Source organism: Microcebus murinus, chromosome X (assembly GCF_040939455.1).
Source record: "Microcebus murinus isolate Inina chromosome X, M.murinus_Inina_mat1.0, whole genome shotgun sequence".
Lineage (NCBI taxonomy): Eukaryota > Metazoa > Chordata > Mammalia > Primates > Cheirogaleidae > Microcebus > Microcebus murinus.
In genome coordinates this window covers 15,267,997-15,282,837 of record NC_134136.1, presented here as the reverse complement: position 1 = coordinate 15,282,837, position 14,841 = coordinate 15,267,997, and the positions used below count along the sequence as shown (strand labels likewise).

Genomic DNA, 14,841 nt, shown 5'->3' with positions numbered 1-14,841 from the left:
CCTCTCAAAGTGCTAGGATTACAGGTGTGAGCCACCACATCCTGCCTTGTCCATTTTTTCAAAGCTAGGTTGTTTGTTTTCTTATTGTTAAGGTTTGTTTTCTTTTTAATGTATTCTGGAAACAAGTCTTTATCAGATATACAATTTGAAAATATTTCTCCAAGTCTTTGGATTGTATATTCATTTTCCTAAAAATAACTTTCAAAGAGCAGAAGATTTTAATCTTAATGAAGTCCAATGTACTATTTTTTTTTCTTTTAAAAATTTTGCTTGTGGTGTCATATTTAAGAAGTTTCTCCTTAACCCAAGGTTATGGAAATTTGTTCCTATGTATACTTCTATGAGTTTTATAGTTTTATGTATTACATTTAGATTGGTAATTCATTTTGAGTTAACTTTTGTATAAGATGAGAAGTTTAGGTTGAGGTTCATCTTTTTCACATATGGAAATGTAGTTGCTGTAGACCATTTGTTGGAAAGACTTGGTTCTCTCCATTAAATTATATTTGCCTCTTTGTCAAAAGTTGACCATATCTGTGTAGGTCTATATCTGGGCTCTCTTTTCTGATTCCATTAATCTATGTTTTCACCCATTTCACACTGTGTTTATTATTGTAACTTTAGATTAGATCTTTGTATTGAATTTTTTTCTTTTCCCTTTTCAAAGTTGGTATGGCTATTCTAGTTCCTTTATCTTTCCATATAAATTTTGGAATCAAGAGATATGTATCTACAAATGACTTTCTGGGACCTTTGCTCAGTTTTTAAACTCTGCCACTCTCTCTTTTTTTTTTTTTTTTTCAAATCGAGACAGAGATTTGCTCATATCTTATATTCTGAAACATTGCCCAGTTTATGTGTTTCTCAATGGCAGTTAAACAAGCTCAACTTTAAGTTCTGTCAGAAGGCTGGAATGGAGTTCTGCAAGATCAAATGAGTTAGACTCATTTAGTAAAGCATAAATGCTTTCATATAATTATCTCATCTACTTTGGGGCTTCAATTCCTTCTGACCAACACTTGTTGACTCTTTCCAGTATGTAAATACTTATCTTTGATCATAGAGAAGGCATTAATAAAAAGACTTGCACAACTTCATTTTAACTATCTTTTGCCATTATATCATTAGCCTCTGTGGTATGACTAGGCTAGAAATAGATTTGAGCATCATCCCCCAAAGCTAAGAGGTGGAATACAAGATTAGTTGTACACATAAAAATTGCTGATGCTGATGAAATGTATTTGGTGATAAATTTATAATTACTTTTATTGTTTAATATTCTAAGATAGTTCTGTACATCAATTTTGATAAATTAATTACTGATTTGTTTTACCTTAATGGTTTCAGGTAGTTAAGCCTTTTAAAAACCAGGCCTATAGCCTCCTGGGACATTCATGTTTGGTTTTCAAACCTATTTCACAAAAATCAGACCACACTATCTGTAAATAATAAATAATATATTTTAAAAATCTTATACCTGAATAGTTTAGCACAATTAACAAGCACTTTTACATTTTATTCTAAGAATTTTTATGTGGTAGGTGTGATATTATGAAATAGAGATTTGGTCCCCCTTTCCCTTCCTATGATACAACTTCCAAAAATCATTGAAATTTACAAAGAGGTGTCCTTTTTGTATGTTAATGTGTTTACTGATGGCTAGCAGCTCCTAGATAGCTTCAGAATGGGGGCTGGTCAGAGGAAAGACTTAGGCAGGTTTAAAGGGTTAGGACTTTTAGTCCTATCCCCCAACCTGGAGGGAGGGGAAAGGGAGTGAAGGTTACGTTGATCACCAATGGCCAATGATTTAATCAATCATGCCTATGTAATGAAGCCTACATCAAAACCCAATAACGACTGGGTTTGGAAAGCTTCTAGGTAGCTGAACAAGTGGAGGTTCAGGGAGAGTGGCACGTCTAGAGAGGGCATGGAACCTGCGTGCTTTGCCCTATGCATCTTTTCCATCTGGTATTCATTCATCTTTTGTAATATCTTTTGTCTTTTGTAGTATCATTTGTAACAAAGCTGTAAACATGTTTCTCTGAGTTTTATGAGCCATTTTAGCAAATTAATCAACCCAAGGCAGGGGGTCATGTGAATTCCCATGTATAACCAGACCATTGGAAGCACAGGCACAAAACAACCTGGGGCTTGTGATTGGTGTCTGAAGTGTCCCATAAGTCTTCTCCATTGAAATTTTATTTGTTTGTTTACTTATTTGATTTTTTTAAAGAATGCAGTATTTTTATAATCAGAAACTATAGATGTTCTTCAATTCATTAGAACTGAATTAGCTTCTAAGGGGTTATCAATTCTGTCCCCCAAATCTGTCATTGTAAATGAGTTTTTTTCGATAGTAAGCATAAAATATCTATATTACTTAGTGAAACAAAAGAACTATTAGAAATGTAATTAAGAAATCTCTGAACAAGTCTGGAGCTAAGAATAATGAATAAATTCTTAATGCCCCACCCACTAATGTGAAAAGGGTAGCATAATCATGAAGTTTGAAGTATACAGGGTGTCAATCCCTTGGATTTTCAAGTTGTAAACCTGGGCAAGTACTATTGTTAAGCGGATAAATATGTATATATTTATTAATTAAAAATAAGTTAATATTGACATCATCTTCATAAAGGAGAAATAAAATAATTGGAGATGTAGATCATACAATGCACAAGTGAATTCTCAGAGCAGGAGCAGAAACTTTGGTGATAATGATTCATACACTTCTTTGAAGTAAACAAGAGTAATCAACATCTGCTTCACAGTTAGATGTGGTTTTTCTGCCAGATAGTGCCTGATTTCATTTCCTATATACTATTCTTGAGCTTCAAGCTCTCTGTCCTTCATACCCAGAGATGGGGGCCAGTGATGAATGAGATTTAGGGGCTGGGTGAAAGTATCAGTTTTATACATTAATTGTAGCCCAACTTCATCAAGGTGGCTGCCTCAAAACGCTATATATCCAAGAAATTTGAAGGGCAGGTATGGTTACCCTTTTACAGATGAAGGAATTTTTTTCTTCATCTCAATCTCTTACTTTATTTAATAGGTCACCTCTTGACTGGCAGCAGATATTAACAGCACTCTGTGCGAACACAGGTCTGTGTGTGTGTGCGTGTGTGTGTGTGTATTTGTTTTAAATTAACATTTTAACAATCAGAGCTGACTGGATGACCCCACTTGACACCCATTCTCTGTTCACACATAAAGTTTATTAAAAATGATACTGCTAATGATATTAGTGAGTTATTGATCTAGTATTTTACCAGACTGTTTGACATGTCACATGTTTCTAATTGTTTTTTCATTGATTCTTAAGAAACAGCATTAAAATGAACAAGGATTAGATTTGAAAGCCCTTCACACAGTGCACGAATATAAATGTAAATGTACAACTCAATTTAAAGATTGTTTTATGGTTGATTTTCAGTTGTTTGCACTCACATCCCCCATAAAAAAAAAAAAAAGTTCCTTTTAAAGTCACTTACAAGTTAGCATTTCTGAAGTGTTTTTTGATTTTTCCATTTGGAAGAGTTATTAGATGACTAGATGCAAAACAATTAAAAAAATTATCTAGCAGTATAATGTAGATAAGATCTTAGTTATAACTTTGGGAAGTTACTGAACCTCTCCATGTCTGTGCCTCATTTCCTCATCTATAAACCCCCATAAGGTCGTTGTGAGGATGAAATAATCCATATAAAGCTCCTTGAATAGTACCTTGAACATATTGACCAGTAAATCATTACCCTTTGTTTACTCAGCAGAAAAAACTGGCTAGCCGGCTGGATGACATTCTCTTATTCTTGAGAATGCTGGTGGTATGCTAGGTCCTATTGTCCATATACACATCAAGAAGATACTTCTTAAGTCACCCTCAGTGAGTATTATGGAGTTCAGTGGTGCTGAAGTATATATTGCAAGGCAAAATCTGGTGGGTACATAGGCATTATGATTGGAATTTCAAGTGGGAATAAGTGCCAAACACATTTAAATCGCATTATGTCAGGTAAGGCACCTCTCAGGACTTGCAGTTCCCTTAACAACTAGATATTAAAAAGGCAGTCAGACTCAGTGTTTCCTGGGGCACAAATAAGGTCAGGATAAATTCCTTTGCAAAAAGTGCAAAACAATAGGTAAAAATGCGAAAATATAGTGCATTTGTGGAATGGTTAGGTTTTCTTGACCATACCCTTTTCCAGACAGCAATTCAGTCATTTAGATAAATCTCCTTCATTGTATGATCCAAAAGCTTACTAGGCCTGGAGCAAAATAAACAGGTCCATAAATTAAAGAGAGGTACTGGAAAGAGATCCCATACTATTCTCCCTTAACTGCAATTGTCAATGGGGTTTGACAAAGAATGTAAATTTATCTGCAAAAATTAGTGTATTACTAGATTAATACCCCTTATTTTGTTCTGGGATTCTGGAATGATAACACTTATGCTTGTAACTACCTTTGCTAAGCTTAAGAACCACGAAAAACATACTTTCATGTGACATTTGTGATTCTTTTTTCTAGCAAATTTTGGCAGCATGGCTTTGTGAAATTTTCAAGCCCTGGGGCTTGGAAGTTCTGGCTTCATCTATGAAATTCTGCATTTCTGCTCTTTCCAGGCTCCTTTACCTACTGGGCAGCCTTATAGCTATCTCTGTGCAAGGCAGGGCCTCTCCTGGCACAGAAACCTGTCAGGTGAATACGCCCCTGAGGGGCGTGTCGGTACCGTTTCCTGGAGCAATCTCACAGGGTGGCTCCTTTCCATTTGAACTCAAATACTTTGCTGTCTCCTCTGCAGTTGCCAGACCTGCCTCTGCTGCTGCTCAGGTAACACTCATTTCTCTCTGGCACCAGTATGGGCAGAAGTGGTTGATAAATGGCTTCTACAGGTTTACCTGCCTGCCTTCCCTTTCTTTTATTGTTTTTCTCTGTTTGTTCCTTTAGGAAAAGCATCTTGGGAGTCTCTTGCTGACGGCTGAGAAGATGATGAGCTCAAGCTATTGGAGTGAGACCAGCAGGAGCAGCTGTGGGACCCAGCAGCCCCCAGAGGTGCTGCAGTGTGAGCCCCAGCATTACCACTGCTACCATCAATCAAACCAAGCCCAGCAGCCTCCGGAAAAAAACGTGGTATATGAGCGAGTGAGGACCTATAGTGGGCCCATGAACAAGGTGGTGCAGGCCTTGGACCCCATCGGTTCACGGGAAGTACTCTCCCCTCTCAAAACCGCCTCCTCCTACCAAAATTTGGTTTGGAGCGACCATTCTCAGGTACCATAAAGACAAATATGCCAGGCTAGTGGAGAGGGGAGATCTTAAACCTGATTTTCTCTCTCTCTTTCTTTCTTTCTTTCTTTCTTTCTTTCTTTCTTTCTTTCTTTCTTTCTTTCTTTCTTTCTTTCTGCTCCTTTGCCTTTGTATTTTCTGTGTAGGCTATTTCTTGGTGGATTGCAGATATATATACGCCTTGGATAGTCGCCTCACCCAAATGTCTCTCTTGGCTGTTTTTTTTTATTATTATTATTATTTACTAGTGCCTGTGGTTATTTGTTTCTAGTTCCAATGATTTTCATAATCTAACCAGAGAATAGGAGGGCTCATTTTCTGTTAGATTTGATTGGAAGATCTGATCCAAGTTATCCTTTTGCCCCTACCACAAAGCGATCCTGGCCTTGAATACAGTAGATTTTTACAAACAAGTTCCTACTCATTCATTTTGTAACAGAAGCAAACAGGCTTTTTTGTATCAAATATAGTGGTGCAAGGACAATGGCGTATATGGAGTGATAAGCAATTATTCGTGTTCAACAAATAGTATCCTGCTCCAGGATAAGTGACAGGTGCAAATGTTTGTTGTCATATGCGTTTCATCTTCTGAAAATGACACATTGATTCGACAGCCTAGATGAATAATTTATAGAATATTGGTAGAAAGAATACTGAGAGAGTGGATATAAGATTGAGGAAGGCAAGATGTAAGCAATTATTGTATGAAAGCTATAAAAGAATTCTAAGACACCATTTAAGATTAAATAAATTTGTTTTTTAAGGGTTTTTTTCCCTAAAATATCAATACATCTGCTAATAATCTTGCCAATAAATGAGAACATTTCAAGACTATATAAAATTAACAACTTTTCTCTATTTTCTTTCTCTGACTCTCTTTACATTAAATTTGCATGTCTTTAAGTTTTCTGGAAACTTTTGTCTAAACTGAAATTATATTTTCAAGATACAATTTATACTGTGAAGATCTCAAATGCAACCATTGAGATACTATGCTATGTTATATTATTTCATCAATCAAGAATTATGTGGATTATTTTTCCCAAAACCACAAAGTTAAGTAAGATACGAAGTGACATTTCTAAAGTACATCATACAACTATTTTAAATAATTATTCAAAGATATAGATGACCTCAAAACTCCAAATACCAAAATTTTACTCCTTTATTTCACTCCTAGCTTAATTTCAGGGAAAATATTTTTTAAAACTCTGGATTTACTGTCAGTAATTTCCTAGTTGAGAAAAACTCCGCCTGTATTGAGGTCAAGGGGAAGAAAAACATAAAGGTCAAAAATATTAGTTTGGGCCGGGCGCGGTGGCTCACGCCTGTAATCCTAGCTCTCTGGGAGGCCGAGGCGGGCGGATTGCTCGAGGTCAGGAGTTCGAAACCAGCCTGAGCAAGAGCGAGACCCCGTCTCTACTATAAATAGAAAGAAATTAATTGGCCAACTAATATATATACAAAAAATTAGCCGGGCATGGTGGCGCATGCCTGTAGTCCCAGCTACTTGGGAGGCTGAGGCAGGAGGATTGCTTGAGCCAGGAGTTTGAGGTTGCTGTGAGCTAGACTGACGCCACGGCACTCACTCTAGCCTGGGCGATAAAGTGAGACTCTGTTTCAAAAAAAAAAAAAAATACTAGTTTGTATAAGTTATAAATAATAATGCAAATGTACATTCCAATATTCAGTATTAGGATGCACAACAAAGTGGGTGTCACCTTCATTCCATAGTAGCTCAAAAACAATGGGAAGTTTAATAACAACAATTACTATTATCATAGGAATTTTAAAATTTGTCATACCTATTTAAACATAGTTAGCTTTTTGTCAGCTTGCTAGTAAAAGAAAGGTAAATAGATATACATTTAAAAGCTGAAATTTGGGAAATTATACATATTTACTATAGAACAATTTTTAGGATCATGCTTTATTGTTTGCTCTTTGGTTCAACTTTCCCTTTAAATGACCCAGGACCAAGCTGGGTGAGCTTTTTACAAGATTTTTCTTCTTTTACCTGATATTTGCCAAAATGATCCTTACAAGACTATCTCTATCCTAAAATGTAGTTTCCCATGGAGGAGTTTATAAAGATCATTAGGGGCAGTAAGTGTGGCCATATACATTGGAGTAAAGAGATTGGAATGGAAGGTACTATAAAGTCTGAAGTTATTTATGATTGAAAAGAAAGAAAAGTAAGTGCTGGGCATAGGTAAGGGAAGTGAGAGTCTAGCTATGTGGTAAAGGTAAAAAAAAGAAGTGTTATTCCCTTAGTGAAACAAGAAGAGAGGAATTTGACTATAAAATTTCAAACTGAGTTTGATATTAAAGGGCATTCACAAATCAATTATAAGATATTTTTACAAGAAAGCTTTTAGATGGCTGCCACAAAGAATGTGACTAGGAGACTCTTTTATTTTCCTTTCTCCCTTTTTATTAGTGGAATGGCATTGTGGCATTGTGTAAAATAGTATTTAGATTTGATCTGAAATTACTTTCATGCTGACAAAATGGTTAAGTTGTGATGGCAGCTTTATTATGTACCATGCCAAGCATGAGCAACAGCACATATTACTCAAAACCCTTTTATTCCTTTTATGTTTTAATAAAGTCTCTCCATAATATGCCATGTTTCAGATGAGTTAATATCTAGCAATTATTCTGATGCCAGAGTTTGTAACCATAGCAGCTATCAAAATGGATATTACAATAAACTGTTGGTTATCATGAATTCAATTAAATTTTTATTTTGTTTTTACCCTCTTGGCATTTGGATGACATGAGATTTTAAAATAAATATTGCCAGTAGTGAAATATGTTCCCTTTGAGAAATCAAAATTGATGCCATTCTGCTTTGCTTCCTGAATTTTAATTTTAGCTCATGTAGTAGACATTTTAGATTTAACTAAATGCTTTTTACAGCACTTTAGTGTTTTCTATTTCTGCTGTTTTAGTACATATTTTCCCCTGTTACCCTCTTTTGCATTAAAATGGTGTTTATGAATATAAACACATTTTAAATTTTGCCAGATATATAGTGTTGCTTTGTTTCTTTTCTATAATTGATCAGATCAGATATATTTTACGGTTTTCTCGGTTATTATTTTTTCTGACTGATAGGGTGTTTCTCAGAGAAAATTAGATGTAGAAACCAGTCGCTGGTGAAATTGGCTAAATTAATGGGAGAATTGAAGTTACTGAGTCTATCCTTGTAAACAGGTATAATCAAACGCAGGTATAATCAAGGTCACAGAGGCATTTTATAACTGAATGTGATTTTATAAATAAACAGAGTTCTATAAGGCTTAAAACAAAACACAATTCAATCTTTAAAAAGGCGTAAATACTAACCTACCATAGTTAACTCAAAATGAAATACTGCCTTCACAAAACAGCATCAATAGAAATTACTCACTGGACTTACATTTTTCTGTTCTACTAATTTAGATTTTCATGAAGTTCAAGATATCTTCCAGGTATACAGAGGAGCGTTGTTGTGTGTGAGAGAAATGGATCAAAATAAGTTATTTTTAATACCAGTTGTTCACTGAACACATGTTTATTAAGTGCCTATTTTGTAGGAAGCACTATGAGTTTCTGAATAAATACCATTTTCTTGTCCAGGGAGAATTCACTTAGAGGACAGATATACAAGGCCTGGTCTGTAGATGTCCTCTATATCTATCTATATTTCATTTAAAAAGATTATTTTGTGCTGTGGCTATCAGTATTTCATTGACTGAAACATATTTTGGTGAGAGAAAGGATATTTTAATGTATATGTTATAAGGGTTGCCATTATTTTGAATTTGAAACTTGAAACCAAATCTAACTCTAGAGAGCAGCCTAGGGGAAAATGTGTGCTTATAAGTGGCCTCCATTCTCGATAATTATTCAACTGGGGCTTACCTTTGTTTATATTATTTTTTCCCTTTTTCTTTGGTCGCCAAGATTGTGGATCATTTCCCTGCTGTGCCAGGATTTCTATACACTATCAAAAAATTTTCCTGTTCTGTGGAGAGGGGTGTGTTGCTTTGATAAATTGTTGTTCCAGGGTGTGGTCACTAAAGTCAATGATTGTTCAAGGAAGTAGGTTGCCTGAAAAAAGAATGAGGTCATAGGATAAAGGGGCTGGGTTTTCAGCTTTGGTCATCCCTTTTGTGCCTACAATTAAATGAAGCTATAGAAATTTCTCAGTGCAACTAATTGCTGGGTGAAAATGCCCATGGCAATTGTCTCTTGCTTAAGGGAGGTCTTATAAATTACTGGGCCTGTTTTCAGTCAATGGCACTCACAAGCTGTCATTGTGTATATGTGGGGTGGGCAGGGACAGGGAGGGGAGAAGGGAGAGGAAATTTTCCTTCAATTGTTGTTCAAATTTCTTTTCTTGACAATTTATGGTAAAACAACTGGGAGATTTACTATGCTCTTAATCCTTATTTAAAAGGTAAAATTTTTCTAAACAAATATATTTGAGACAACTTTTTCTTCACACAGGAGCTATCCCAACAGACATCCTTTTCTGACTTCCAATGGAATATATATACAGTTCTTAAAGATAGAAAAGGGACTGCACAGCACTTCAAAGGGACTGTATTTTCTTTCTTTTATTTTTTATTTTCTTTCCATCTCCTAGTTTTCTTCAGGAAAAGAAGAGAAAGAACCCAGGAATAAGCCTTTTAAATGAGGGATTGGCATTAGGGAGAAGAAGGGAGGGGAATAGTTCTATTATATTACATTCTGTTGCTTTCTTTACATGGCAATAGAATCACAGATTTTATCCTAAATGAAGGAAGTTCTTGTTTCATCTAAAGAGAGATCATCATAATTTGTATGATTTTTGCTGTACATTGTTCAATATAACATCTCAATAATAACCTAAGGCAGGTGTTTAACCGTGTTACTCATTTTGAAAGGTTCTAACAAAAGCATCTCCCATAGTGTTCAGGGAATTTATTCAAATGGTAGTTTGCCTTGGCAAATTCTGTCAGTATGTGGTTTTTAAAGATACTACCTCTTTTGAAACTGTTCAACCTAGGCTGTTCATAACTCGCTGTTATTACTTTCAGTGATTCTCATGCTCATTTGGGACTGACAGGAGCACCCGCAAGGCTCCCATGGTTTTCCTGCTTGGAATGTTATATTGTATATTAATCTTTAAGTAAAGCTTTAAAATTCAAATTAAACAACATGAAAAAGTTCCATGTTCATTCAAAAAGCTTCCAAATATTTAGAGAACAAAATTCTGTACTATGTATGTAATGGTCTATTATCTAATTCTCATTCCCATCAGTCTCTCCTATATCTATCTATTGCACCAGGGTCTTGAGCTCTTTGACCAGAGTTATCAACAGGAAAACAAAAGCCAATAGGTATTGACTGAAAAGGTTCAAATTTTACAGAGTCTAAAGAGCAGTCACAAAGAACATTGTATGAAGAAAATGCCCATAAAAATGGGGCTATGTGGAATGTCTCAGGGAAAGCCTTGAATAATAAATGTGCAATGATGAGGTGGTATGTGGCAGAACAGAACTATAAAGCCATCTAGTTGTAGTGCCTAAGAATGAAGGCTTAAGTTTCAAACTTTTTGAGTTTAATTCCTGGTTTAGGTACTCGCTAGCTATATGCCTCAGTTGCTCCATTTGTAAAATGGGGCAATAATGACAATTCATAAGATTATTGTTAGAGTCAAATGTGATATTATATATTATATGGTAGAAAACACATAGCACAGTGCTTGTCACATAGTAAGCACTAAATACTATATTACCTTGAATAAATCACTTGATCTCTGAGGACCTCAGTTTCCTTATTTGTAAAGTGGGGATAAGAATACCTTCCTTCAGGATTTTAGAAATCCTGTGTATTGAAGAAAATAACATGTGCAGGTGTCCCGTACTCTGTCTGGCACAAAGTTAGCACTCAATTTTCTTTTCTTTATTCGTATTATTGATTTCTAAAAATAAAGCCAAACAAAACTCCTTCCTGCACAGACAGGATAATACACTAAACAAACTGACTATCAAGGTTCCCTTGACACTGGAAAAATTAGGTAAGCACATGTGCTTGAAAGGCTTACTAGGGCCCTACTAGCTTAGAAAGACTAATGAGCAAAATCACGAAAGAAGTTTTCTAAAATGCATGATATATGGTCAAAAGACTAGAACGTCAGGGATGTATTTAATGTTAATTGGCCTATCTTTTAGGATGAGTAATTTGAAAGTTCTCATGCTCTTAGAGTCTTTGAACTTGGACCTTGATATTTGAGATGAAGTTTAAATTTTTTTTTCTTTTTCCTTTTTATTTATTTTTGTGGGTTTTGTTTGTTTGTTAGTTACTTTTTAGAGACAGGGTCTTGCTATGTTACCCAGGCTAGAGTGCAGTAGCTATTTACAGGCACGATCATAACATACTATGTCCTCAAACTGTTGGCCTGAAATAATCCTCCTGCCTCAGCCTTCTGAGTAGCTGGGATTACAGGTATACACCATGATGCCTGGCATCTTTTTCCCTTCTTAAATGTAAAGTGACACCAAGCATTAAACTTTGCTTGCAGTCTACCTCTTACCTAATGTTTTCTCTAGAGATGTACTTCCAATACAGGAGCCACTAGCCACATGTGGCTATTTGTATTTACATTTAAAATAATTAAATTCAAATAAAGTTAGATAATTCAGTTCCTCAGTCACACTAACCTTGTTTTAAGTGCTCAACAGACACATGTGGCTAGTGGCTACTATATTGGCCACAGCACAGATATAGAACATTTCCACCATTGCAGAGAGTTCTACTCAACAGTGCAGCTCTGTATGTTCAAGCCATTCATTATTGAGATACAGAAATACCCAAGATAATTACATTAAAAGAAATTTGTGGTGGCACAAATGTGTGATCAACGTCCTGGAAATTTACATGACCAGATACAATGAGCACATAGGAATGAAACAAAAAATGAAGCTATTCCCTGTCAAAGTATGAGTTTAGAGTAAGTATTTCAGTAGGAGAATTGAATTCATAAGCCTTTAATAGAAGAACTGAATGAAGGATTTATAGATGTATGCATGGATCTATTATTTTATCCATATAATTTTTCCCAGAATCCTATTTTTTGAGAGAGCAAATGATTAACAATAGGAAAAAGATAAAAAATAAACCCCCTCAATCAGAAGAAATCTTTGCTCTTTTGGGCACATAATCTGAGTTTCATATTCTCACTGGAACTGCCTCCTACCTCCCTTAACCTACTGAATTTGTGTTTAACTTTGGTAAGTAAAGTTTGCTATCATTCCCATTTTTACAGATGTGGTAACCGAAGCACAGAGATGTTATGTGACTTGCTCAAGTTCATACAGTTAGTATGTGTTAAAACTGGGATTTAGGTCTATACTTGTTACCATTATGCTATGTTGTATATTCCTGGTCTATACATTTGACTCTTATTTGTTTCACAGTCTCCAATATCTGGTTCATTGTTATATTTCATGATCATTTTCTTGCATGTGCTCTCATTATAAACCACCTAAAATCCTTTAATAAGTACATAAGCCAGGGAATAAATAATGTACATGAACATGATTTTAAAATATTATATTATTTACCAAAAAGGCAGATTTTTTTTCAGAATTCTTTATATTTTTATCATAAATTTTGCTGATTGCTTTATATTCAAATATGCAATGCTCTAACACTGGGTAATAAGCTGATTAATTTTTAATTATTTAAAGAGCCATAAATGCTTTGGGAGAACTTCGACACAAATATTATGCAGAAATAAAATTGGCTTGTACTTTATTATGAAATTTATGATCTCAATAAAATGGCATTTGAATTGGAATTGACAATCTTTTAAAAAATATTGGTAATCAACTTCCAAGGTTAGGTTCAAACTCCTCATCTTGATGATGTTAAAGGGCCTTGTAAAGACAGCCCAATCCTATTTTTTACAGTCTATCTCCCATTACCTACATCCTCCCACCTTGTTTCTTGAATAAACTGAGTACTTACCTCTCTCCCCACTCAGCCTTTGTTCATTCTAGTCCCTGCTCTGACAACATCCACCCTTCCCTCACATCTCCGTTGGAATTGCACCCATTTCTCAAAATTCATCTAGGAAGTTGTCTTCTTCAAAGTTTTCCCAACCTTGAATCATATCATCCTTTCCTCAATGTGGTACTCTACTGCCATCTCTATCCTAGACATGGTCTCCTTTTAAAGCCAGTATCACTTGTCATTACTTAAGTATAAGGTGACACAGATACTTATATTACTGACTTGTATAATATTCAGAATATTTCTGTGGTTCTTTTTTTCTACCACCATGGTCTATATACACTTCTAGAGGGCTGAGATTTTTTTCAAATCAAAACTCAAAGACAAGTCAAAATAAATGAGAAATAGATTGGAACTAGAAATTGTATGTAGATTCATTCTCTCTCTCTCTCTCTCTCTCTCTCTCTCTCTCTCTCTCTCTCTCTCTCTTTCTCCCTCCTTTTCTGTGATTATGGCTTTCAAAAATGCTTGAACACGGCAACCTGTAGTGGCTTTAGTAAAGATACATGACTTAACTGGAATGATTTGTGGGCTTCACTTTTCTATGCATAAGACACAAATGGCCTCTTTACAGACAAGAAACAACACATGAAATAAACATAAGGAAGATATTTAATAAGTCAATTAGTTTTATACTCTAGTTCTTGTGCCCCATTAAGCATCTGGATTTGACTTATTCATATTTGGTTTGTACTTTTTCTATGGACAAATATTTAACATTACTTTTTATGGCAAATTTTGTTAAAGGGGTAGCTATTCTGATCTGTCATAACATCATTTCCCTGGGATCGTGTTGTGATACTTCCTTTAGTCAAATTATATTGCAGCTGCTATTTAGTCTGCTTATAGAGATATCCTCCCTCCACCCCTGCTACTGCTGAAGTTGTCTATGTGAAGTGCTTTTATTAATTGAATCTTACTCAGTTATGCTATTATCAGCTTAGCATAACAGGTATATGCCCATAGAATCCATCATAAATCCTATTATAGTTTGAGTATGCGTTATACAAAATACTTGAGGCTTGCAAGTGTTTCAAATTTTAGATTTTTTCAAATTTTGGAATATTTGCATGTACATTATGAGATATCTTAGGGATGGCACCCAAGTCTAAACACAAAATTCATTTCTGTTTACTATACATCTTATACACAGACAAGGTAATTTTATATATTTTAAATAATTTGTGCATGAAACAAAGTTTCAACTGCGTTTTTACTGCAACCTGCCACATGAGAGCAAACATAGAATTTTCCACTTGTGGTGTCATGTTGGCGCTAAAAACATTTTGGATTTTGGAGCATTTTAGATTTCAGATTTTCAGATTAGGGATACTCAACCTGTGCTTCTGTTTAATACTCATTCACACACCAAAACACATTTAGAACTTTCCAAGGAATGATTTTTATCTCAAGTATAGTATTTATCTATTTCTCTTCTAACATAAACTTCAACTTGGATGTATTGGTTCCTGCATAAATTTTTTTTTAAATCTTCACAAACCT

General features: G+C 35.0%; 1 protein-coding gene across 2 annotated transcripts in view; it reads left to right on the top strand.

The window, feature by feature from the left end:
• The first annotated feature begins 4,779 nt into the window (after positions 1-4,779).
• POF1B (POF1B actin binding protein) overlaps positions 4,780-14,841 on the top strand; it is a 76,137-nt gene continuing 66,075 nt past the window's right edge. For both annotated transcript variants that reach the window (XM_012790090.2, XM_012790089.2), the window contains exons 1-2: positions 4,780-4,833; positions 4,951-5,274. In XM_012790090.2, the coding sequence (XP_012645544.2) occupies positions 4,990-5,274 (285 nt within the window). In that variant the 5' untranslated portion in view covers positions 4,780-4,833; positions 4,951-4,989. The remainder of the gene's footprint in view (positions 4,834-4,950; positions 5,275-14,841) is intronic.